At 44.1% G+C, this 22,960-nt stretch overlaps 1 protein-coding gene across 6 annotated transcripts in view; it reads left to right on the forward strand.

The window, feature by feature from the left end:
* AFF3 (AF4/FMR2 family member 3) overlaps window positions 1-22,171 on the forward strand; it is a 628,365-nt gene extending 606,194 nt beyond the window's left edge. For 5 of the 6 annotated variants that reach the window (XM_030920551.1, XM_030920547.1, XM_030920550.1 and 2 more), the window contains 6 exons: window positions 513-649; window positions 6,051-6,122; window positions 7,471-7,564; window positions 11,715-11,764; window positions 11,913-12,136; window positions 16,034-22,171. In XM_030920551.1, coding sequence (XP_030776411.1) covers window positions 513-649; window positions 6,051-6,122; window positions 7,471-7,564; window positions 11,715-11,764; window positions 11,913-12,136; window positions 16,034-16,155 — 699 coding nt within the window. In that variant the 3' untranslated portion in view covers window positions 16,156-22,171. The remainder of the gene's footprint in view (window positions 1-512; window positions 650-6,050; window positions 6,123-7,470; window positions 7,565-11,714; window positions 11,765-11,912; window positions 12,137-16,033) is intronic. The other variant, XM_030920549.1, reaches the window with a different exon arrangement.
* Window positions 22,172-22,960: the final 789 nt, after the last annotated feature.

Consider the following 22,960-nt stretch of genomic DNA (forward strand, 5'->3'; position numbering starts at 1 on the left):
CTATCTCAAAAAAGAAAAAAAAAAAAATTAAGAGGAAGGCATGGAGATGTAAGTGCCACAAGTAATGTAAAAGATAATAACCAAGGCCTGGAACCATCTGAGTTGGGGATGTACCAAAAGAAGTATGAAAACTCTTATATGGGACCAGACCTATGAACTTTGATGCATATTTAGCATAGCATGGAGGAACAAGGAATGAAGTCTCCAAACCATTAGGGGTTAGAAAGAGGGAAACAGAAATCAGAGCAGCTATGCAGTTCTGAGCTATGTTGATTGGCAGCTGTCACATGGGTTTGATACAATTCTGTACGTAACTGTTTGCTCACTTACTCCAAGCCAGTAGCAGTTCGAGAAAATAACTAGAAAAAGAAGTATTCTATTTCTTTCTCTCGGCTTCATTCATAGGATTTTAGAAGTCAGAGTTGGGTTTCTCAAAGTGTATAAACTACATGACAATGCCATTTAAAAAAAACTGTTGTTCAGGAAGACACTGTATTGATTCTGTTGATCAGGTGGAAAAGTTTGGAAAGGCTTTGAACTATGCTGAAGCGGCGTTGTCGTTTATTGAGTGTGGAAATGCAATGGAACAAGGCCCCATGGAATCCAAATCTCCTTATACGATGTATTCAGAAACAGTAGAGCTCATCAGGTAAGCACTGTGTTTTCTTGCTGGATGAGGGGAGGAGGTGAGGAGTGTGTGGAAGTACTATGGAAACAGAGAAAAGAATGTCAGCCTGGCCGGGCGCGGTGGCTCACGCCTGTAATCCCAGCACTTTGGGAGGCCGAGGCGGGCGGATCACGAGGTCAGGAGATCAAGACCATCCTGGCTAACACGGTGAAACCCCGTCTCTACTAAAAATAAATACAAAAAACTAGCCGGGTGAGGTGGCGGGCGCCTGTAGTCCCAGCTACTCGGGAGGCTGAGGCGAGAGAATGGCGTAAACCCGGGAGGCGGAGCTTGCAGTGAGCTGAGATCGCGCCACTGCACTCCAGCCTGGGCGGCAGAGCAAGACTCCGTCTCAAAAAAAAAAAAAAAAAAAAAAGAATGTCAGCCTGCACCATCCCCCACCAGGAACCAGTGTTCATCCTCCAAAATAAGAGGGTACGGTTGTGCAAGACACCTTGGCACACCCTGCCCCGCTCTGTCCTCCGTGAGCAAGAGGGCAGCTGCTGTGGCCCCCGATTGCCAAGGGAGGAGGCTGAATCTGAGTGGGCTGTGACGTGCCTGCTCCTCCCAGCTAGGAAGTGGCAGCTTTTGAGCCTGTTTAAGCCCTAGGCTGCTTTAAAAAAAAAAAAAAAAAAAAAAAAAAAAAAATCTGGTTCAGGTTAGTACCATCTAAATCTTACCTCCATCAGTAAATACTTCTGGAGTATTTAATGAAAGAAGATTCAGGGGGATTTTATGGAAGGAGAACCCATCTTCTATCTGCTCTCAAAACTGGCCGTGGGCACCATCCCCCAACCTGGGTTAAGACCTGTGAGCAGACGTGTCCAGGCATTCGATGGGAAACACTCGTCCTCCATGATGCAGACCTGGAAAGGCACCTCCATCAGGCCTCTGTAAGGAACAGTTCAGGGAATTTCATCCGTTAGCCCTACTGAGCACCTTCATTGTATGGTGTATGTTTTTAGCCAATGTCACTGCTTGACATAATGTCTGATATCCACAATGAGAAATAATTCTTCCTAAAACGAACTTTTAAAGGTTTTTCTGATTCCGGGGTTCTGTGCAATTGAAGCTGAGACATTTTCCATGTCCCAGCATTCTGCATGGAAGATTTCTAATCATCTTAGGATGTGATCTTTTTGGTCTACATTGGCCCAAAGATGCTACTTGGTGTTTTACACACCACTCTCCCTCAGCAAATAGTTTCCAGCCTTCAAAACTGTCATTCCAGCATCAGAGAACACATCACCTCCAAAAGCATTTTTCAAGAATGTTTTAAAGTCAACACTGCCTGTTTTTCTTCATAAAGTATTTCTACTAAATCAATATATTGGCGAATCCTTTATACTGTCTTTTTATATGGCACATTACTTTCAGCAGTGATGAAATAAAAACAGCAAAGTAAAAAGACTGGTAAAAATTACTCTAAGAGGTCCTCGATCCATACATTCCTTCCTCAGAACAAGGCCCAGCCTCAGATGTTTATTGGCAGGCAAGGGAGGAAAGTAGGAGAAACTGGACAGGGACAAAGCTGGAAGATGCCCAAGAGTGTGACTACCTTGAGCACAGGGATTTTTTTGGGTTTTGTCTGATTTGCTCACTGGGAATCCTCGGCCCCTCGAACATTTTCTGGCACATAGTATGTGCTTAATAAACAATTGAGGAATCAATGAATAAGCAAGCCATAGGGGCTGCTGTGAACTGGAGTAGCATGACCTGCTTAAAGGCATTCACGCTTGAAAATTCAAACAAGCAAGCCCAAACAAACAAAGAACCATGCCAGCCAGATGTACCATCAAGGAGAGGGTGCTGGGGTACCACACCCACTGCGCCCACTGCTGGAAGTAATCTTTCACAGGTAGAGAACACTGTCCACCTTCTAGATACTTCAGAATGAATAGAATCACGTAAAATACAGAGAAAATGAAGACAAAAAGACAAGTTTGGTTCTTTCTTTTTTCTTTTTCTTTTTCTTTTTTTTTTTTTTTTTTGAGACTGAGTTTCACTCTTCCTGCCCAGGCTGGAGTGCAATGGCACTATCACGGCTCACCACAACCTCCGCCTCCCGGGTTCAAGTGATTCTCCTGCCTCAGCCTCCCCAGTAGCTGGGATTACAGACATGCGCCACCACATCCAGCTAATTTTGTATTTTTAGTAGAGACAGGGTTTCTCCATATTGGTCAGGCTGGTCTCGAACTCCTGACCTCAGGTTATCAGCCTGCCTCGGCCTCCCAAACTGCTGAGATTACAAGCATGAGTCAGTCACCGCACCTGGCCAGCTGTTTTTTCAACCTACGTTTAAAAACAGCATTAATTGACCAGGCACAGTGGCTCACGCCTGTAACCGCAGCACTTTGGGAGGCCGAGGCGGGCAGATCACAAGGTCAGGAGATCGAGACCATCCTGGCTAACACGGTGAAACCCCGTCTCTATAAAAATACAAAAAATTAGCCGGCGTGCTGGTGGGCGCCTGTAGTCCCAGCTACTTGGGAGGGTGAGGCAGGAGAATGGTGTGAACCCGGGAGGCGGAGCTTGCAGTGAGTTGAGATTATGCCACCACACTCCAGCCAGGGTGACAGAGCAAGACTCCATCTCAAAAAAGAAAAAAAAAAGAAAACAGCATGAATTACATCCACACATTGCCAACCCTGCTGACCCTCCTCTCCCCTACTGAGACACTGAAGGGCCTGGAGCACTGGCAAGGGGTTCTCACCACCCAAAATGACCTAGCCCAGGATGTACACTTTGTCCCTACAGACAGGAGAATTCCCTTCGCCACCAGGGAACTCCAGATGGCCAAGCAGGCGTGGGTCATTGGAGCACTGTCACCACAAGAGCCCAGCCTGGTGACCCTCTCTTCCCACCCTCCCGCTCTGCGCAGGCAGCACTGTCAGGGATGAGCAGAAGCCCCAGTGGCACCAGATCAACCACACAGACTAAAATAGTATCAGAAAGGCCCTGAAAATTAAATTATAATTGGAATCACAGCCCCCAAAGTAGGCTAGAGCCTTCCTGCTAGACCTAAACAGGGTGGCTGGATTTAAAATAGGACTCAGAGTCTCCTAACCTAATGGTCAAAATGTCCAGGATACCATAGGAGCTCACTCATCATACCAAGAACCAGGACAGTCACCATTGGCATGAAAAAAGATGATCAGAAGACCTCAATGCAAAGATGAATCAGTTGCTGGAATTATCTGACAAGGATTTTTAAAGCAGCCATCGTAAAAATGCTTCAATAAATAATCACAGTTATCACTCAACAAAAAATAGAAAATCTTTTCAAAGAAATGGAAGTTACTTTAAAAAGAACTAAATGGAAATTGTGAAACTGTAGAATTCGATAATATAAACCCCAAAAATGGACTCAGTAGTAGAGTGGAGATGACAGGAGAGAGTCAATGAACTTGAGGACAAAAAATATAATTTACCCAATCTGAGCAGTAAAGAAGAAATAGACTGAAAAAGCTAAATGAATACAGCCTCAAGCACAATAAGAAAAGATCCAACATTTGTGTCATGGAAGTCTCAGAGGAGAGGAATAGAGAGTGGGACTGAGAGAGTATTTAAAGAAATAATGGCTGAAACCTGCCAAATTTGTCAAAAGACATAAACCTACAGATTTAAGAAGCAGAGAAAAACCCAAATAAGATAAACCCAAAGAAATGCATGCAAAAACACACCATAATTACATTTCCAAAAACTAAAGACCAAATATCCTGAAAGCAGCCAGGAAGAAATGATAATTATCTGTGGGGGAGAATCAATTCAAATGACAGCAGGCTTCTCTGAAACTGTGCAGGCTGGGAGGGAGTGGCGTGACAGTTTCCAAGGGTTGAAAGAAGGAACTATCAAGCCATGAATTCTAGAGTCAGTGAAACTATTCTTCAAGAATGAAGGGAAATAAGATATCCTCAGATTTAGGAAAAGTACAAGTATTTGTCTCTAAAAGACCCACCCTTACAGACTGACTAAAGGAAGTTTCTCAAACAGAAAGAAAATGGCAAAAGAAGGAATATGGGAGCATTGGGAAAGAAAGAAGAACAGACACATAGATATGTACAATAAACTACTCTCCTTATGAGTTTATAAAGCAGGTTTGAGGATTGAAACAAAAATTATACGAGCAGGCCAGGCACAGTGGCTCACATCTGTAATCATAGCACTTTGGGAGGCCAAGGTGGGAGGATAGCTTGAGGCCAGGAGTTTGAAACCAGCCCAGACAACATAGTAAGACCCCACTGCTACAAAACAAACAAATAAAAACTAAAAAATTATACCACCATCTGATACTCAAGACAATGCTATTTTTAAGTGGGGAAGGTAAAGGTATCTAAATTGAAGTAAGACTTCCATACTTCCATACTCTCCAAAGTGATAAAATGTTGATACCAATAAATTACATGTATATTGTAAAACCCAGAGCAACCACTGTAAAAAATTATGCAAAGAGATAACACTCAAAAATGCTGCAAGTCTGCATGTTGTGGAGATAGTGCGATGGTAACAGTATGTTTCTTGAGCAATTTACAAGCCAGCCTGCTATCCCAAGAGCTTCACAAACACTATCTTAGTTAATTTTTACAATAATGTAATGTGATTGGCAGTATTAGTCTTATTTTATAGGTAAGAAAATGGAGGCTTAAATATGTTCATACATTTGTCTAAGCTCTTACAACTTATAAGTCGCTGAGCTGAGATTTGAACCTAGGACAGTCTGATCATTATACCTATTGCCTCAGCTCTCTCAAAGAGTGTACATATGTAATTTGGTATGTTGTTGGGAGAAAACAATAGCCACAGTCCCCTTGGTTCAGAAAAATAAATGGAATTAAGTGCAGTCCATAAAAGCCACTAGTTTCTCTTCGCACCTGTCTGTAGAAGCAAATAGAGATGAAAAGTGTACTCAGGATACTTACGTAGCTGTCAAAAGTTACATAACAAAGAAAGGGGGGTAAAGTTAAGCATTCCTCTGCATACCCAGGGTGGAAATTCTTCCGGAGGTAAGCACAGAAGGATGGAACTTCACCTCCCTCTGTCAGACACTCAGCCATAAATCAAAATTTGGAAAAATGGACATGTTACCATATACATGAATAGTTGCTGAACTGGTATCGCTCCCGACAATCTGTAGCATTCGAACTTGTATTGTTAAAGAGCAGAAAGTAGCTGTTCTAGTCATCACGGTACCGTAACACTTGGGAAAATGGAGCAGCACCAGCGAGCTTTTAAGAAAGAATTATCAGCAAATACTATGCAAAGCGAAGGATCAGGCAGGGAGAACTCCCATGATAGAAGTTCTGTTACTAAGAAAGCTTGTTTTACAATTTCATGGCTTTTTATATTTTTTATTCTATTCCTCCTCCTCCTCCCTTTTTCTAAGGTATGCTATGAGACTAAAAACCCACTCAGGCCCCAATGCCACACCAGAAGACAAACAACTGGCCGCATTATGGTGAGTGCCCCTCTCCTCTTAGAATAGCAGCACCAGCCTCACATGCCGTCACTGGCAAACCAGGTGCTGAAATGCATAGTGTTTGCCCAATGTCTTCTAACATACAAAGCCCCAGAGCAGTTCTAATGACCTGGGAAAGTCCAGACCATTTTTTGCTGCTGTACTATACATGATCTGAATTCACAGTGATTGAAAATCGACAGGCCTCCCAAAGTGCTGGGATGACAGGCACGAGCCACCGTGCCCTGCCTAATTTTTGTATTTTTAGTAGAGACGGGGTTTCACCATGTTGGTCAGGCTGGTCTTGAACTCCTGACCTCAAGTGATCTGCCCGCCTCGGCCTCCCAGAGTGCTGGGATTACAGGCGTGAGCCATTGCGCCCAGGGCAGCCACTTACTTTGAAAATGATGCCACAGAAAAAAGGGAACGATGGGGTCACCTATAGTTCCTTTACCCTGTCAGCCCTTCCTTACTCATCAGTAGGGGAAAGGCAGAGAATGTTGATAGAATACATGCCTATCAAGCAGTGAAATAAAGATAGTTGAATTAAAAAATAATAATAACAGCCACAGACACAAAAAAGGTCTCAGATTGTTACCTGTCCTGGGTTTGGTTTGCTAGGAGGAGATGGTGCCATTGTACCCAGAATGTTCACATTCTGGAGGTCAGCATGAGATCCGAGTTAGCAAATAACTGAGCGAAGAGCGGCAAGGAAGAGAGGATACGTCTCCGAAACGCCTTTTGTGCCCTTTTCAAACTAAGTCCCATATTGGAATAATACACTAAATGACAATAATATTATTATGTAAGATAGAATACTGATGGAAGTATACAAAATGTTATAGGAAACAATAAAATGATGGCACCCATTCCCAGCGTAGTGTTTTTATTGTTTATAAAGTACATTCATGTTTGTGACTTTAGTGGGGCTGGTCTATAGTTCAGTAAAGTCAGGTGGCAGCGCGGTCCTTTCCGCAGAGCAGGGCTCACCCGGGAAGCAGTGAAGGCTGCGTGCTAGAGCTACCTCGCGCCTCTCGTGGAGAGACAGTGCCCTCTCGTGGTGGAAGAGGGAAGCGGCCAGCCCCTGTGACCCAACAGGTGATCCCATCATGCTGTAAAATTACCTAGTGGTAAATGTATTTATGGAATACCTTCTTGGAATGTTGAATTCTGTTTTTGGACAAAAAGTGTTCACTTACAGACATTATATGCAGATAGAGAAAGATTTCCTATATAGACACAAGGTTTAGTTATTGAGTGCCTTAGAATAAACAACAAAAATGTTTAAGTCTTGTTTGCGCAGGACGCACTCAGCCGCTTCTGGGCCTGTTTCTCTTTTCGCCTGCAGTTACCGATGCCTGGCTCTCCTGTACTGGCGGATGTTTCGACTCAAAAGGGACCACGCTGTAAAGTATTCGAAAGCACTAATTGACTATTTCAAGGTACTGTCTAGTGAACGAGCGGAGTTGTTCCTTAAATTCAGTTGTCTCCCTGTCAAGGTCATTTGTGAAGCACCTGGTAGCACCCATTGCTTTGGGGCTAATGCAGGTCACCTCTGGTCCCCAAGCTAACCCAATTGGTGCCACCCTTGTGGCTTTCAAGACTCCGAATGGGCCTTTGAGAGCCCATCTAATGTATCTCCCTGCCTTGTCCAAGTGTTTTTATTTTTTTATTTTTATTTTGTATTTTTGGAGATGGAGTTTCACTCTTTGTCGCCCAGGCTGGAGTGCAAGGGCATGATCTTGCCTCACTGCAACCTCCGCCTCCTGGGTTCAAGTGATTCTCCTGCCTCAGTCTCTGGAGTAGCTGGGATTACAGGCGCCCGCAACCACACCTGGCTAATTTTGTATTTTTAGTAGAGACAGGGTTTCACCATGTTGTTCAGGCTGGTCTCGAACTCCTGACCTTAGGTGATGTGCCCGCCTCGGCCTCCCAAAGTGCTGGGAATGCAGGTGTGAGCCTCCACACCCAGCCTCGTCCAAGTATTTTTATGACTTCAAGAGAAAGAAGATCCAGTTACTCCCTCCACTGTCCTAGGAAATTCATCTTTATAGCTAACATAAATTCCTCGTGCTCACTTAGAGCTTCTTTTCCTTAGAGGTAACCCCTTAGAGCCATTCCCTCTTAGCTAGTCTCTGGTAGCTAATTTAATTTTTAATAGAGGCGTTATTTAAAATGGTAGGAGATGGCTTGTTGAAAGCAGTAGATAGCAATGTGTAGCTATAGGGATAAAATCGCAAACCATGCCACCTTTTATTTTTCTCAGGGAATGAAATTATTTTCACTGGGAGAATAAATTTTTTAAAGCCTTCTCTGATGTACTGTTGTGAGGTTGACCTTACATTAATAATTCATTTGAGATTTCTGGGCCTCTTCTCTGTTTGTCTATAGAAACTAGCAATTATGCCTTCTCTATCTCCAACAGCCCTTTGTCAGATACACAACCATCATTTGAGATCTGTTCATGCCCAGCCTCCTCTAGAGGTGATCTCTAATGGCCAGGCTGTGCTGGGGGTTCCTGAGGCATGTTCAGCACACTGCCTTCTAATTGTCCATGTAGAGTAAGCAGGTGCTAGGCCGCGGACATCACTTCCTCGGCCCGCTGACCCTCTGGTGTCGTCAGGACAAGAACCAGCACTGAGCCTTCCCTTTCCTTCAGGTGCCTAACGTCAACATCAATAGTGCTCAGAAATCCAGACTGTAAGAGCTAATACTAAAGAGAATTATTACAGTCAAGGAAAATGCTTGAATAAAGAAGGAAGCTGAATTCTGTAAGCAGCCAGGAGCTACAACAAACTTTTAAGGAATACAAGTTCTTAATATTTTCTGCAGCCCATGAATACATACAGAATGGGTAGAAAACACACTGGGCCTGGTGGCAGGCGCCTGTAATCCCAGCTACTTGGGAGGCTGAGGCACGAGAATTACTTGAACCCAGGAGGCGGAGGTTGCAGTGAGCTGAGATTACACCGCTGCACTCCAGCCTGGGTGACAGAGTGAAACTTTATCTCAAAAAAAAAAAGAAAAGAAAATCAGAGTTTCTCCTCCGGGAGTTAATGTCATTTACCCTTCATCAAAAGCTATTTTTAAATTTTTTTTAATTAGCCAACAACAAATTGCATGTGCTTATTATGTATAATGTGATGTTTTGATATATTTATACATCGTGGAATGATTAAACCAAGCTAATTAACATATCCGTCACCTCACATACTTACTGTTTTTGTGATGGGAACGTTTAAAATCGATTCTTTTAGAGATTTTCAAGTATACTATACGTTATTATTAATTGTAGTCACCATGCCTTACAGTGGATCTCCAGAAACTTATTCCTGATAACTGAAACTTGGATACAAATTCAAGGGCTTTGTTTTGCTTTGTTTTTTGTATTTTTTTGAGTCCTGTTCTGTTGCCCAGGCTGGAGTGCAGTCGGTCGTGCAGTCGTACGGTCGGAGCTCACCGCAGCTGTGAATTCCTGAGCTCAAGCAGTCCTCCCACCTCAGCCTCCCAAGTCACTGAGACCACAGATACACGCCTCCACACCCAGCTCATTTTTTCATTTTCTGTAGACATAGAATCTCCTCATGTTGTCCAGGCTCCTCTCGAACTCCTGTCCTCCAGCCAGCCTACCGCCTCAGCCTCCCTAAGTGCTAGGATTACCAGTGTGAGCCACACACCCAGCCTCAAGGTCTATTTAAATGCTACTTTGAGTTCAGAGACCATGAAATCTTTAGGTACCCAAGACAATGTGGCTATATGTGTTTTATCAGTACAGAGCTATCTCTAAAAAAATGAACTTTGTTCCTACCGGTATTTCTTGGGCATAGGACCTAGTGGTAGAGGAAGAGAATTCAAGACTTCTTTTTTTTTTTTTTTTTTTTTTTTTTTTTGAGATGGAGTCTCACTCTGTCACCCAGGCTGGAGTGCAGTGGCACAATCTTGGCTCACCCTAACCTCCACCTCCCAGGTTCAAGCGATTCTGTCTCAGCCCCCCCAAGTAGTTGGGATTACAGGCATGTGCCACCACATCTGGCTAATTTTTTGTATTTTTAGTAGAGATAGGGTTTCACCATGTCGTCCAGGCTGGTCTCAAACTCCTGACCTCAGGTGATCCACCCACCTCAGCCTCCCAAAGTGCTGGGATTACAGGCGTGAGCCACCACCTTCTTCCTCCATTCAGTAGCCTTTACTGGACTGTTTCTGCAACCCCCAAGCCTTTCTCCCCTTCTGTCCTTAGTGTTCTCATATCCAGAACATCCATGCTATAGATCACGTTCTCAGAACCACAGGATTAAATGGAAACAAAGTGATCAGTCCAGTAGCACCAGCTTGAGAAAAGGGTCAGTAACATTCTGTCAGGAAAAGGAGGATAAGCTCCCCTATTGCGGAAGGTTTCCTGATTCTCCTCATGAAAATAATTGTATTTCCTGAGACAGGTAAAAGTGGCATGGTCTGCAATGCTGTCCTTACGTGTACATCTTGCCGTTGTAGCACCTCAGAGTTCTGACAGGCCATTTCTTGCCGTTTTAATAACACCCGCACTAAAACCAGAAAAATCAGTCACCACTCCATAAAGTCCTTTCTAACCAAAAGAAACATGTTGTCTCTGGAGAACCAGGCTGAGGCTGTTTTCTTGTCTCTGGAAAGGAAAAGCTCCTGTCAGCATCACAAAGACCGCTTTCTTCTTTCACAGTCCTGTGAAGGCATGATTGGGTTCTGACAGGAAATCTGACTGTGCGTTGAGCAACTTCCCTAACTAGAGGCCAAACTTTTAAATATCGATGCAAGCACCTGGCTTGTGCAACAGAACTTCCTAAACCAGAATATTCAGATAAACCAGAATGTCTGAACATCCTGTCAGTTATGGAAATGTATTTTAATCAATTCTTTTAGGAATATGCAATAGCAACTTCCTTTAAGAAGAAATACTTTTAAACTTGCTAAGTTAAAACAATGTAATCTGATGTCATGTATTTTCAGGCACTAAGTAAATGTATGTCGACTGTTTCTGCAAATATGTCCTACTTTTAAATATAAAGTATATAAGGGGGGATGTGAGGGAGTTCCTGCTCTTTTTTCCTTTTAAGAAAAATTAATTTACAATGAAAAAATAAGGCTCCTTCAAGATTTAACCGACCCTTGGGATTATGACTTAATGTGATACCTAAAATTTGTACATAAAAACCCAGGCTGTGGGTGAAGCCCTTCACTTACCTCACTGAGGGCTGATGCAGGCACCTTGTTCATGCAAAATAACTTCTAAATTGGAATATTCAGATGAACTAGAACTTTGGAGTATCCTGTCTGCTAGGGAAATACATTTAAGTATATTCTCTTAGGAGTATTCAAGAGCAACTTCCTTTAAGAGAAATACTGTTAAGCTTCGGAAGTCCAGGCAGCTTCCCTGACTCTCTTCGAGAAAAGGAACAGAGAACTGTGACAGAGACTTCCCAGGTCCAGTTTCTCTGAAGGTGCCTTTCTCCTGCAGTGTCTGCCTCTGCTTCTCTCTGCAGTCACCTGAAGACACGTTCATGTCACCTGTTTCACCTCACACAGATGACACTCACTGTCACTGTTGTTATTTTCTTGCAGAACTCATCTAAAGCCGCCCAAGCCCCATCTCCGTGGGGGGCCAGTGGAAAGTAAGTTCACTTTTCCAAAGTCAATGCCGTAAGCCAGACAATGCATGGTGCTGGGCCACCGCGCTTTGCGTTCCGTTCCCCAAGGGGCTGTCCTGCCTCGCTTGCTCCCGACCTCGCCACTCTGGTTTTTCTACCTCTCCCCTTCCAGGAGCACTGGAACCCCATCCCCCATGTCTCCCAACCCCTCTCCCGCCAGCTCCGTGGGGTCTCAGGGCAGCCTCTCCAACGCCAGCGCCCTGTCCCCATCGACCATCGTCAGCATCCCACAGCGCATCCACCAGATGGCGGCCAACCACGTCAGCATCACCAACAGCATCCTGCACAGCTACGACTACTGGGAGATGGCCGACAACCTGGCCAAGGAAAACCGAGGTGAGTGCGCCCCGCGGGGAACCAGGAGCCCACCTGATCGGGGCAGCGGTGGGCGAGTTTCCATGACCTCTGGAAGGAGAAATAGGAGGAGTTGTCGCCAGTGGTGGGAGACCCTTCCTGCCCTCTCCCTGACCTCGGGCCCTCCGATGCCTTGGTCTCCCTCTATCCTTAGTGGAAGATGGTATGAGACAGACCCAGGTGCAGGAATAAATACGCACACCTACACTTTTCCCTTTAGCCAGCGGGCTTCTCGAAGGGAGGAACTATATTGTATTCAGGTTTGTATTCCTAAGACCTAGCCCAGTGCCTAGAACACAGGTGGAGCTCTGAAACACTGAATGAATGAATGAATGAATGAATGAATGAATGAATGAGAATGTTACTAACTGAGTGCCAGCTGCTTACAGTTGAAAAGAGCATTTTATGTGTAAGCTGTATTTCTTTTTGAATAACATTTGTTTTTACTAATTATAAAAGTAATATAAGGCAGGGCACAGCGGCTCACGCCTGTAATCCCAACACTTTGGGAGGCCGAGGCGGGCAGATCACCTGAGGTCAGGAGTCCAAGAGCAGCCTAGCCAACATGGCAAAACCCCGTCTCTACTAAAAATACACAAAATTAGCCAGGCATGGTGGTGCATGCCTATAATCCCAGCTACTTGGGAGGCTGAGGCAGGAGAATGACTTGCTGGAGGCAGAGGTTGCAGTGAGCCAAGATCATGCCATTGCACTCCAGCCTGGGAAACAGAGCGAGACTCGGTCTCAAAAACAAAAAAAAAGCCAGACACGGTGGCTCGCACCTGTAATCCCAGCTCTTTGGGAGGCCAAGGTAGGCAGATCACAAGGTCAGGAGTTCTAGACCATCCTGGCTAACATGGTGAAACCCCGTCTCTACTAAAAATGCAAAAAATTACCCGGGCATGGTGGCGGGGCCTGTAGTCCCAGCTACTCGGGAGGCTGAGGCAGGAGAATGGCGTGAACCCGGGAGGCAGAGCTTGCAGTGAGCTGAGATGGCGCCACTGCACTCCAGCCTGGGCAACAGAGCGAGACTCCTGTCTCAGAAAAAAAAAAAAAAAAGTAATGCATACTTACCGTGGCTACATTTGTAAAGCAGAGAAAACAACTTTTAAATCATCAATAATTTTTTTTTTTTTTTGATGGAATCTCACTCTGTTGCCCAGGATGGAGTACAGTGGCGTGATCTCGGCTCACTGCAACCTCCGCCTCCTGGGTTCAAGCGATTCTTCTGCCTCAGCCTCCTGAGTAGCTGGGATACTCATACAGTTGTATATCCTTTCTTCATTTGACATTATATGAGGCATTTTCTCATGTCACTAACTAGTTCAAAAACACCCTTTATGGTGGTTCGATGATAATATCCTAGTACATTGATTATATAGTCACGAAGTATCCTGATTTCTCAAACCATTCCGCTGTTGTTAGACATTTATGTTCCTTCCAGTTTTTTTCCACTGTGACAAATAATGCTGTGATAAATATCCCTACGTAAGTCATTGTTCATATTTCTGGTTATTTTCTTTTTCTTTTCTTTTTTTTTTTTTTTTTTTTTTTGGTTTGAGACAGAATCTTGCTCTGTGGCCATGCTGGAGTGCAGTGGCGTGATCTCGGCTTGTGGCAACCTCTGCTGCCTCCCAGGTTCAAGCGAGTCTCCTGCCTCAGCCTCCCAAGTAGCTGGGACTATAGGCGTGTGCCACCACGTCCACCTATTTTTTTTTGTATTTTTAGTAGAGGCAGAGTTTCACCGTGTTGACCAGGATGATCTCGATCTCTTGACCTCGTGATCTGCCTGCCTCGGCCTCCCAAATTACTGGGATTACAGGCATGAGCCACCACGCCTGGCCATATTTCCGATTATTTTCTTAGGAGGGAGTTGTGGAATAAAATTTGGGGGTCAACAGGTATACATTCTCTTAAGATATGTATTGTTCTATATATTGACATATGCTGTTAACTCTTCTCCTGAAAGATTATACTAATTTATTATTGTCCCTGCAGCAGCAGGTAAGAGTGCAAATCTGAGTTCACTTTCAGCTCATGAAATACAAATTATGTTCCCATGATAGCATGGAGGCCTGAGAGCTCCAAAGTCAAGAGCAAGATGTTCAGGACGAGAGAAGGAATGTGTGGCAGAGTGCGTGAGATTGTAAATAAAACCACATAGTACATAACATGCAGCCCAGAGAGAGTCCAGCGAGAATGCCATGGGGGTCAGAAGCCACAAAGAGGAGATTGCTGGAGGATCTGGCTTGGAATCATGGAACAGAGCTTTGAAAAGCACTTAGATATGGGGAGGCTGAGGTGGGTGGATCGCCTGAGGTCAGGAGTTCGAGACCAGCCTGGCCAACATGGTGAAACCCCGTCTCTACTAAAAATACAAACATTAGCCAGGTGTGGTGGTGCTCACCTGTAATCCCAGCTACTCAGGAGGCTGAGGCAGGAGAATTGCTTGAACCTGGAAGGCGGTGGTTGCAGTGAGCCAAGATCGCACCATTGCACCCCAGCCTGGGCGACAGAGCGAGACTCCATCTCAAGGAAAGAAAAAAAGAAAAGCGCTTAGCAGTTGAGTGACTGAAATGGGTGGGGTGGGTGTCACCAGTGGACAAAACAGAAAGGACAAATGTATGGAAATACACGTGTCCAGTTTGGGAGACTATGAGCAGGCCAAGCTCCAGATGGCGCTGCCAGCTACCTGCTAGATGTCTCCTACCAGGGGGCTCAGTGCCAAGGGTCCAGTGCAGACTTGGCATTGTTCCCCTGCCCCTACCTGCTCCTCCTCCTCTGTTCTACCCCTGGATCCCTGCCCCGGCCAACCTCCCAGCCACCTCCCCATCCCTGCCCCAGCAGGTCTTCATTCAACATGTATGTGAGGACTTTTGAGACACCTCCCAGATACTTACTCCCGAGAAGTGTATTCAGTGACCAGCCGTGACAGTAGAGTAGCCATAAGAATGTGTTTGCCTCTGCCAGCCACTAAACTGTGATCTTAGAGACAGCAGAGCCCACGCGATTCATCCTGCTGTCCTCCCCTACCCCCCTGCACCTAGCAGAGTGCCTTGGTACATCATAAGTATTTGTTTGTTTTTGAGGCAGGGTCTTGCTCTGTGGCCCAGGCTGGAGTGCAGTGGCACAATCTCAGCTCACTGCAACCTCCACCTCCCGGGTTCAAGCGATTCTCCCACCTCAGCCTCCGGAGTAGCTGGGATTACAGGTGTGCACCACCACACCCAGCTAATGTTTGTTTGTATCTTTAGTAGAGACTGAGTTTTGCCATGTTGGCCCAGCTGGTCGCGATCTCCTGACCTCAAGCCATCTACCGGTCTCGGCTTCCTAAAGTGCCGGAATTACAGGTGTGAGCCACTGTGCCTGGCCACATCATAAATGTTTGGTGAAAGGGCAAACCTAGGGAATGTTCAAAAGCTAGAAGGTGACTTCAGTCCACATGTCTCATGGCCCATCTCTGATTTGCCCCTAGAAACCTAGAGCCTCACCCCTTGGACTCACTCCAGGGGCTCAGCACATGCCCGAATTGAGTACAGGGTAAGGGACGACAGAGCCACACTCACATTCAGTAGTGGGAAGCATTACTGGACTAGGAGAATGCAGCCAGAGGATATGGATTTTCTTTGCGATTTGGCTAAGCAAATACTATTCATTTGACTTAGAAATGGCAGATATCATGTATTTATTTATTCGGATATAGGATGAGTTCCCCACCCTTGGATTTTATTTTGTTCAAAGGAATGCTAAAGTGCCATGATGGACCAGAGAACCCTTGATTTATATAGAGACCATGAATGCAATTTTTTCTTACATCAGTTGCTCAGGGTAGCACACCTCGCATCTGTGGCATTCTTAACGACTCTCTCTGTCCCCTAGAATTCTTCAACGACCTGGATCTGCTCATGGGGCCGGTCACCCTGCACAGCAGCATGGAGCACCTGGTCCAGTACTCCCAACAGGGCCTGCACTGGCTGCGGAACAGCGCCCACCTGTCATAGGGACCTCACCCTGGAGCCAGATCGGGCTCTGGTCTCCACAGATAGCTCAACACTTTTGGACACTGTGCTACAGAAATTCCCAGCCACAGCATTTAGCAGACTGTGGTGAACATTTCCTCAGCATTGAACAACGGTCTTTTGCAGGGCATGTGTGTTTGTATGTGTGGGTATATAAGAAGCCGCCTGTGTATGTGTGTAAGAAACACAGCTCTTCAGAACACACCTTCTTTGTCTAGTTTCCATAATCCCGGGCTAGACAAAGTGATCAGAGGTTTCTGATTAGAGGAAATACACACACACACACACACACCATACTCACACACAGTCACAGACGCACACTTTCTATTCCAGTGCTAAACCATGACTTCTTAGAAAATTCAACCAAAATCTCATGGGTTAGTTAACCAGGTGCAATACAGCACACCAAAAGCTTGACTGCTGGTGAAGATAGACCTGCTCTTATACTGTTGATTACTTTCAGTATTAATATAATCTTCCCCAATTATTTTTTGATCGGTATATATTAATGGGTAATTGAGTAATGAAAATAAGCCAGATATTTTTGTGCCAGAAGTTTCCTAGATTGCATGTTACCAAATACCCTGCTCTTCCTCTAATTCCCTTCCCCCATCTGACTTTATTGTCAGCTTAAATGCATTCCAGGCAAACGGATGGACACTCACAGCGCTTCCCAGCCCCACCTCCAAGTAGTATGCAAATGGCACTGAGATTTAGCAAAAACTCGGCATCTTTGAAAGTTAACAGATGCTAAAGCAGCAGTGCCTGTGTGTTGGAGCTCAGTTAGGAGTTGAAGTTTTCTGCACCTGTGATAACAAGCCCACCAGCCACATGCATTTCTTCTTCCTGCCACTGTGACTTGGTGGCTGTAGAGCCACATGGCATTTGTCAGCCAATCTGTTGCAAGTCTTTTCTTTCCACCAGTAGCTTTCTTACAGATTTTCTTGGCTAAATGAGGCCATTACCTAGAATGTTCCTTCAGTAGGAGCCCGAATCCTTTGCTTACCAGGCTGAGAGCTCTTTGCCATGATAATGCTGTCTGATTCTCTCACTCCTCATGCAGAGTGTGCCACTGCAGCCCCGTGATGCGTTTTGATTTGGGGGCGAGTTTTCAGGCTTTGATTAGCAGGCTGCTTGCAGCGCGGACCACAGTTCTTTTCTGGAGCAGGAGCAACCAGAGCCTCTTCCGTGTCCTGTGTGTCTGGTATGTTTACACCTTGCTCTGAGTTTTCCTCTGGTTTTCTTTTTTTAATTAAGCTTACATTTTAGTTTCTTTGACATCTTGTTTACAGTTTTTGTCTGATGTTTTTTCTTTTATAGTGTCTTATGCCCTAGATTTAGTCATCTTGTTAAATGTATTTGGATATGAAATCTTGGCAGAAAAGAAAGTAACTCCTGAAAAAGAGGGTCTATCTTGCCACACTTTAAAAACAAAAATAATGTCCTTGAGGCCTCTTGCTTGATAAAGTTGCACCAGGACGGTCTGAGAAAGGCAGGCGGTGCAACATACGGAGCAATCCGTTTTTTCAAGGTGATGACGGCACAAAATACTTAGACTAGATGCTGGTCTCTATACATTCACTGATATTCTTTCAGGTTGGGTTGTACTGTTAACATTTTTGTCAGCCTGATCTGTAGTGGGAAATAAGATCATTGTGATTCCCTAGCTCTGAGCACTGATTCAAAATTGTATAAATGACTGAACAACTTAGATGATTTGAAATAAATTGAAAACAGCAAGTAGAGGGCTTGTGGAATTTGCATTTGGCTTTGGCCTTCAAGCATTTGGAAATATTAAGAGAATTTCCATTTTACATGTCTCCAACTAGGGTGCTTCTTACAACCCTTTCACTTTTTTTTGAGACGAGTTTCGCTCTGTTGCCCAGGCTGGAGTGCAGTGGCACGATCTCGGCTTCCTGGGTTCAAGTGATTCTCCTGCCTCAGCCTCCCAAGTAGCTGGAATTACAGGCATGCACCACCATGCCCAGCTAATTTTTGCATTTTTAGTAGAGACTGGGTTTCGCAGTGTTGGCCAGGCTGGTCTCAAACTCCTGACCTCAGGTGATCCACCCGCCTCCACCTCCGAAAGTGCTGTGATTACAGGCGTGAGCCACCACACCCAGCCCTTTCAACTAATTTTTGGCAGAGGTCACAATCTCATCCTATGTAGGAAGCTTGAACCTAACTTAAGAAATTTTGAGTCATTTTTTTTGGAGGACTGAGACTTTGTTCTACTTACTCTTGAAGAATCCTGATGAAATATTCAAACACATAAAGGGATGGCCCTGGAGGTCTGTCCTGCATCCCTGGAGAGCTTCTCTGATCTTGCCTACCTGGAAAGTTGCAGGCTTTGTTGTGGCATCTGTGTGATGAGCTTCCCTGTGAAGCCCCATTTGACAGGTGGGCCAGCAGTGTTTTATCAGCACTCTGATGGCCCACGTTTCCCAGGAAAACTTCTTGAAACTTGCCCTTGTGGGCAGTGGTCAGAGCATGCAGTTCCTATAACCATCTCTCGTTCCATCTGTGGAGCACAGCAGTTTCTGTGGGGTTTGGCATAGGTGATTTTGGTTAGAAACCATCCTCCGATTGTTGCTTGTGAAAGTCATTCATAACTTGTTCCTTTTACTTAGTTTTGTTGTTGCTGCTGTTGTTATTGGTTTGGTTTGGTTTTGAGACCGGGTCTGGTTCTGTGGCCCAAGCTGGAGTGTGGTGGCGCAATCATGGCTCCCCGCAGCCTCAAACTCCTGGGCTCAAGCGATCCTCCTGCCTCAGCCTCCCAAGCAGCCGGGAAGATAGGCACATGCCACCACACCCAGCTAATTTTTTCTTTATTTTTTTGTAGAGATGGGATCCCACTACGTTGCCCAGGCTGGTCTCAAACTCCTGGGCTCAAGCGATCCTCTGGCCTTGGCCTCCCAAAGTGCTGGGATTACAGGCATGAGCCACCATGCCTGGCCTGTTTAGTTTTGTTTCAAGTTGAAATATCTTTCTTGTGTTTTCTGATTAGAAAAGTAATACCTACTCATTGTAAGAATTCAAACAGTGCAGAAATGTAGAAAGTAGAAAGTGTAAGTCCCCGGTTGTCCCTTCTGCCTGAGACAACCACCGCTCGCAGTTTGATGTATATCCTTCCAGAGACTCTCACATTTAAGCAAATAATTTTTATTACCACATCTTTTTCTTTGAAGACGTACATTTGCCTCCGAAGTTCAACCCAAGTTCAACTGACCATATCCTTCCATGACCTGAATGGATGCTATCCTTGATCACAATGTTCAATTGCCTTTGAAAGAGAGTAGCCCAGGTATATTCCTGATCAAAATTTGGCATTTTTGATGATACTGCTCTACACAGATCAGACTCACGTGCAGAGTCGTGCCTCGAGAGAGAGGTTTGGTTAAGACAGAGATTTCTGGAAACATTCAAATTGCAAATGGAAACTTGAAACCCACGATCTAATGAGGAATGTACTGGAAAAATAATCTGAAGAGGTGACAAATTGTGTACTAGATTGAACACATGGAATGCAATGCAATGAGACTTTCTGCACTAAAACTTCTCCTAATATGTACAACAATGATATGTGTATTATATAACAGTGATGTGTACATTTCTGACACCCATACATAATAGACACAGTTTGTATAAATGCATACATTTAAAAATATATATGTACAATACAGCTAACATAAAACTGTAGTACGCCTGAAGGATATTACTAGTGCCTAATATTGAGTCAAAGTCACTGCGTGTTCGCATCAACTTGGAAGTGCAGTAATTGTTATAAAATTAATCAGTGCAGCCAACATTATTTATGAATCACATCTTTGAAACTGTGCAGTAGCATATACATATATATTTTTAAATAACATTTTTCACAGTTTTCCAGAGTTACTGTTGAAATCTGCATCACCAAAAAAAAAAGCAAGATTTTTTTAACAATGTAGACACTCTTCAGACCCAGTAATCTGCGTGTGATTTCTTATTTGTAGATTCCCAAGAGACTTTAGCAGTCACCAGCCTTAATGCATGTACAGGATATTATTGTGACTTAATTTATCTGCAGTTTTTAATCCATGTGAAATTGGAATTTATAAACGGACTTGGATTAAATATGTCTGCCTTTCTAAGGTTGCAAATGTTACATTAAATGATTTATGTTGTAAATGAGAGAAGTTGAGTTGTACGTAAAAGACGTCCACCAATTTCTATGAATATTTTTACAAGGAAACTTGAGAATCAAAATACATTCAAGTCAGTTTTTCTGGCTCCCAGTTTATAATCTCTTTAAAAGCAATCTTTTTGTTTCATAAATGGCTTAAATGTAGCTCCCACAGATTATCAGTATGAAGTCTGACATTTTTCGTGGAAAAAAAGTATGTTTTTCTTCATATATAAATAGTTTACTATTTGTCTTTGCTATTTCCTGATACATACACACACACACACACCCACGCACATGCATACACATATGCACATGTACACTCTCCAGTGTCCCAGTGAAGGCTCAACAGGAAGCTTAAGGTCATCTCAATGGCCACAGGGTTCCTCTTCAACCAGTAGCCCTGGGAGGCCTCTTTGCTTGTCATTCTTTAGTGTCACAAGTTACTTCCACGACTTGTGTGCAGTCAGGGAACTGCGCACAACTGAAACCAACATGGTGGAATCATGTTTGCAATATTTGGTTGAGTAAAATAAGAGAATTTTGAACTAAACAAGACGGAGGTATTTAGACCAGTGGCTTGACATGAAGTATCCCCTATGTGGGAGGGTATGTTTGTTAACCTCCTTTTTAGCCTTATCTCCCTCCCTTTTCCTTATCCTCCTCCCCAAACTAAAGAAGCAGAAACAGCAACAAAGACAAAACCATCCCTTCACCCGATCCAGCCCATATCCTTAGGTTCAAATATCCTTTGTCTTTTTCCCACTATACCATCTGACACAATTCACTCGTGTCTAGAGAGAAAAATGCGGAAAGGGTTTGTTTGCAGATGGGCAGTTCAGTTGAGTCCTCGTTAACCAAGCAGAGGGGTGCAGAAGAAGCCTGACTCAGGGTCACCATGGGGAACTCCTCATCCCAAAGATGGGTGGGACAGGGACTTGACTTTGCTTCACCAACCACTGAGCTTGATACTCTTTCAGAGGTGGTTTGTGCTAAGAAACACCCAGCAGTCTTTCAAGAACATTCTCTTCTGCAGCTTTGCCTGCTACACAGCTGAAGTCTGTCCCTATAAGAATTGTATTTTTAAGAAGTAATATGTTTTCGAAGAAACCCGGATCAAGTGGAATCTTGAAATTTTTTTAATGAAAGGGGAAAAACTACCTTACCACATAAACTACACTTGCAACCATTTGGAACCAGAGTTTATGTCCTCATTTTCCCATTCGCAGAAGAGCACAATTTTTCAATATCACAACTTCCAGCAAATAGCACAAGAAATGTTCCGACTTGAGATTTGTGTTCCTTTTGTCCAGATTATTCTGTATCTGTCACCAAAGGGGTTAACTTGTTTGCTTGGCATGAGGAAAATTATAAACTCGGTTCTCAAACTAATTACATCTGACCACGGTTTTGGTTTGTATTGTTTAAATTGGCACTCCGAGGCAGCAAGGGGTAAATTTTGGGTCGGTTGCAAGGGGATTTAAGTTCACAGCTCTTACTTACAGTAATGGGAATCAAGGGATTAAATCTCTGTGTGTTACTTTGAAAATCCACCTCTTACAGCCAATTTTATAGACATTGATCTGAGGGTTGAATTCAGGGCACTAATTGCAAGTCAACACAAGGGTCAGCATTTCTGTTGAAGCCCCAGGGGTATTGATGTAGCCCGAGAAGCTGAATCAAGGACTTGGGTTTTGTTTTGTTTTGTTTTTTTACCCATTTTTAAAATAGGAAAGCTCATCCAGAAATACTTGGATCTAGACATGATATAACATAGCACCAATGTTTAGGATTTTCAGAGTGTTGTTGGGTTATTAAAATAATATCAATGTTCTAGTTTCCTTATCATTGCTTTTGCAATTTTCCATAAAACAAAACTGAATTTTCCCCGGTATTCAGGATCCCTTTATTTCTAGATGCCCACAGGAGCAAAAAGAAAATACTCAGCAGCAAGGAATGTGCATTACTTCACTAAGCAGCATTCCGTCCTCAAGAGCCAAGGATATCTGACTTTTCGAAGAACATTCTTAGAGTCTCCCATCTTACCTTCATCTGCAGCGTGAGTGATTACAAAGCCCAAAGGAGGGCCACGTAGCTGAGATGTCCGTAATTCTAAGTGTGTGTTCTAAGTAAAGCGTAATTCTAAGTAAAGATCACACGGATCTTTACTTATAGACACTTCCAGAGCATCACTAGCCATCTCTGAGGCCTGTTTAAGTGGTGACATAGCAGCACTGACACTTTCTTTTGAGTAATTTGCAAACTGATTATGAATCCCCTGAAATTCCCAGGGCTTCACACACAAACACACACACACACACACACACACACACACGTCCCCCTCTGTGGACTGGGTTGATCTTTGGTTCCTTTAGAGTTTTTTCCTTGTAAGTTCTATAAGTCGGATTTCATTTCTTGACTCCTTACTATTAATAGAACAGTTGTTACCAACAGGGGAGGCTTTAAGGAAATAGAGCTCCAGTACAAGAATGCGCTCATGTTCGGGCCATGCAGTTGGAACGGTAGCTGGAGTGCCCAAGCACCCTCTTCCTTTGCCCTGCTGCACCTGGTCTTTGAATAAAGCTCCTCTCCATGCCTCAGTTGTCTCTATGTGACGTGTAACTC

Source organism: Rhinopithecus roxellana, chromosome 17 (assembly GCF_007565055.1).
Source record: "Rhinopithecus roxellana isolate Shanxi Qingling chromosome 17, ASM756505v1, whole genome shotgun sequence".
Taxonomy (NCBI): Eukaryota; Metazoa; Chordata; class Mammalia; order Primates; family Cercopithecidae; genus Rhinopithecus; species Rhinopithecus roxellana.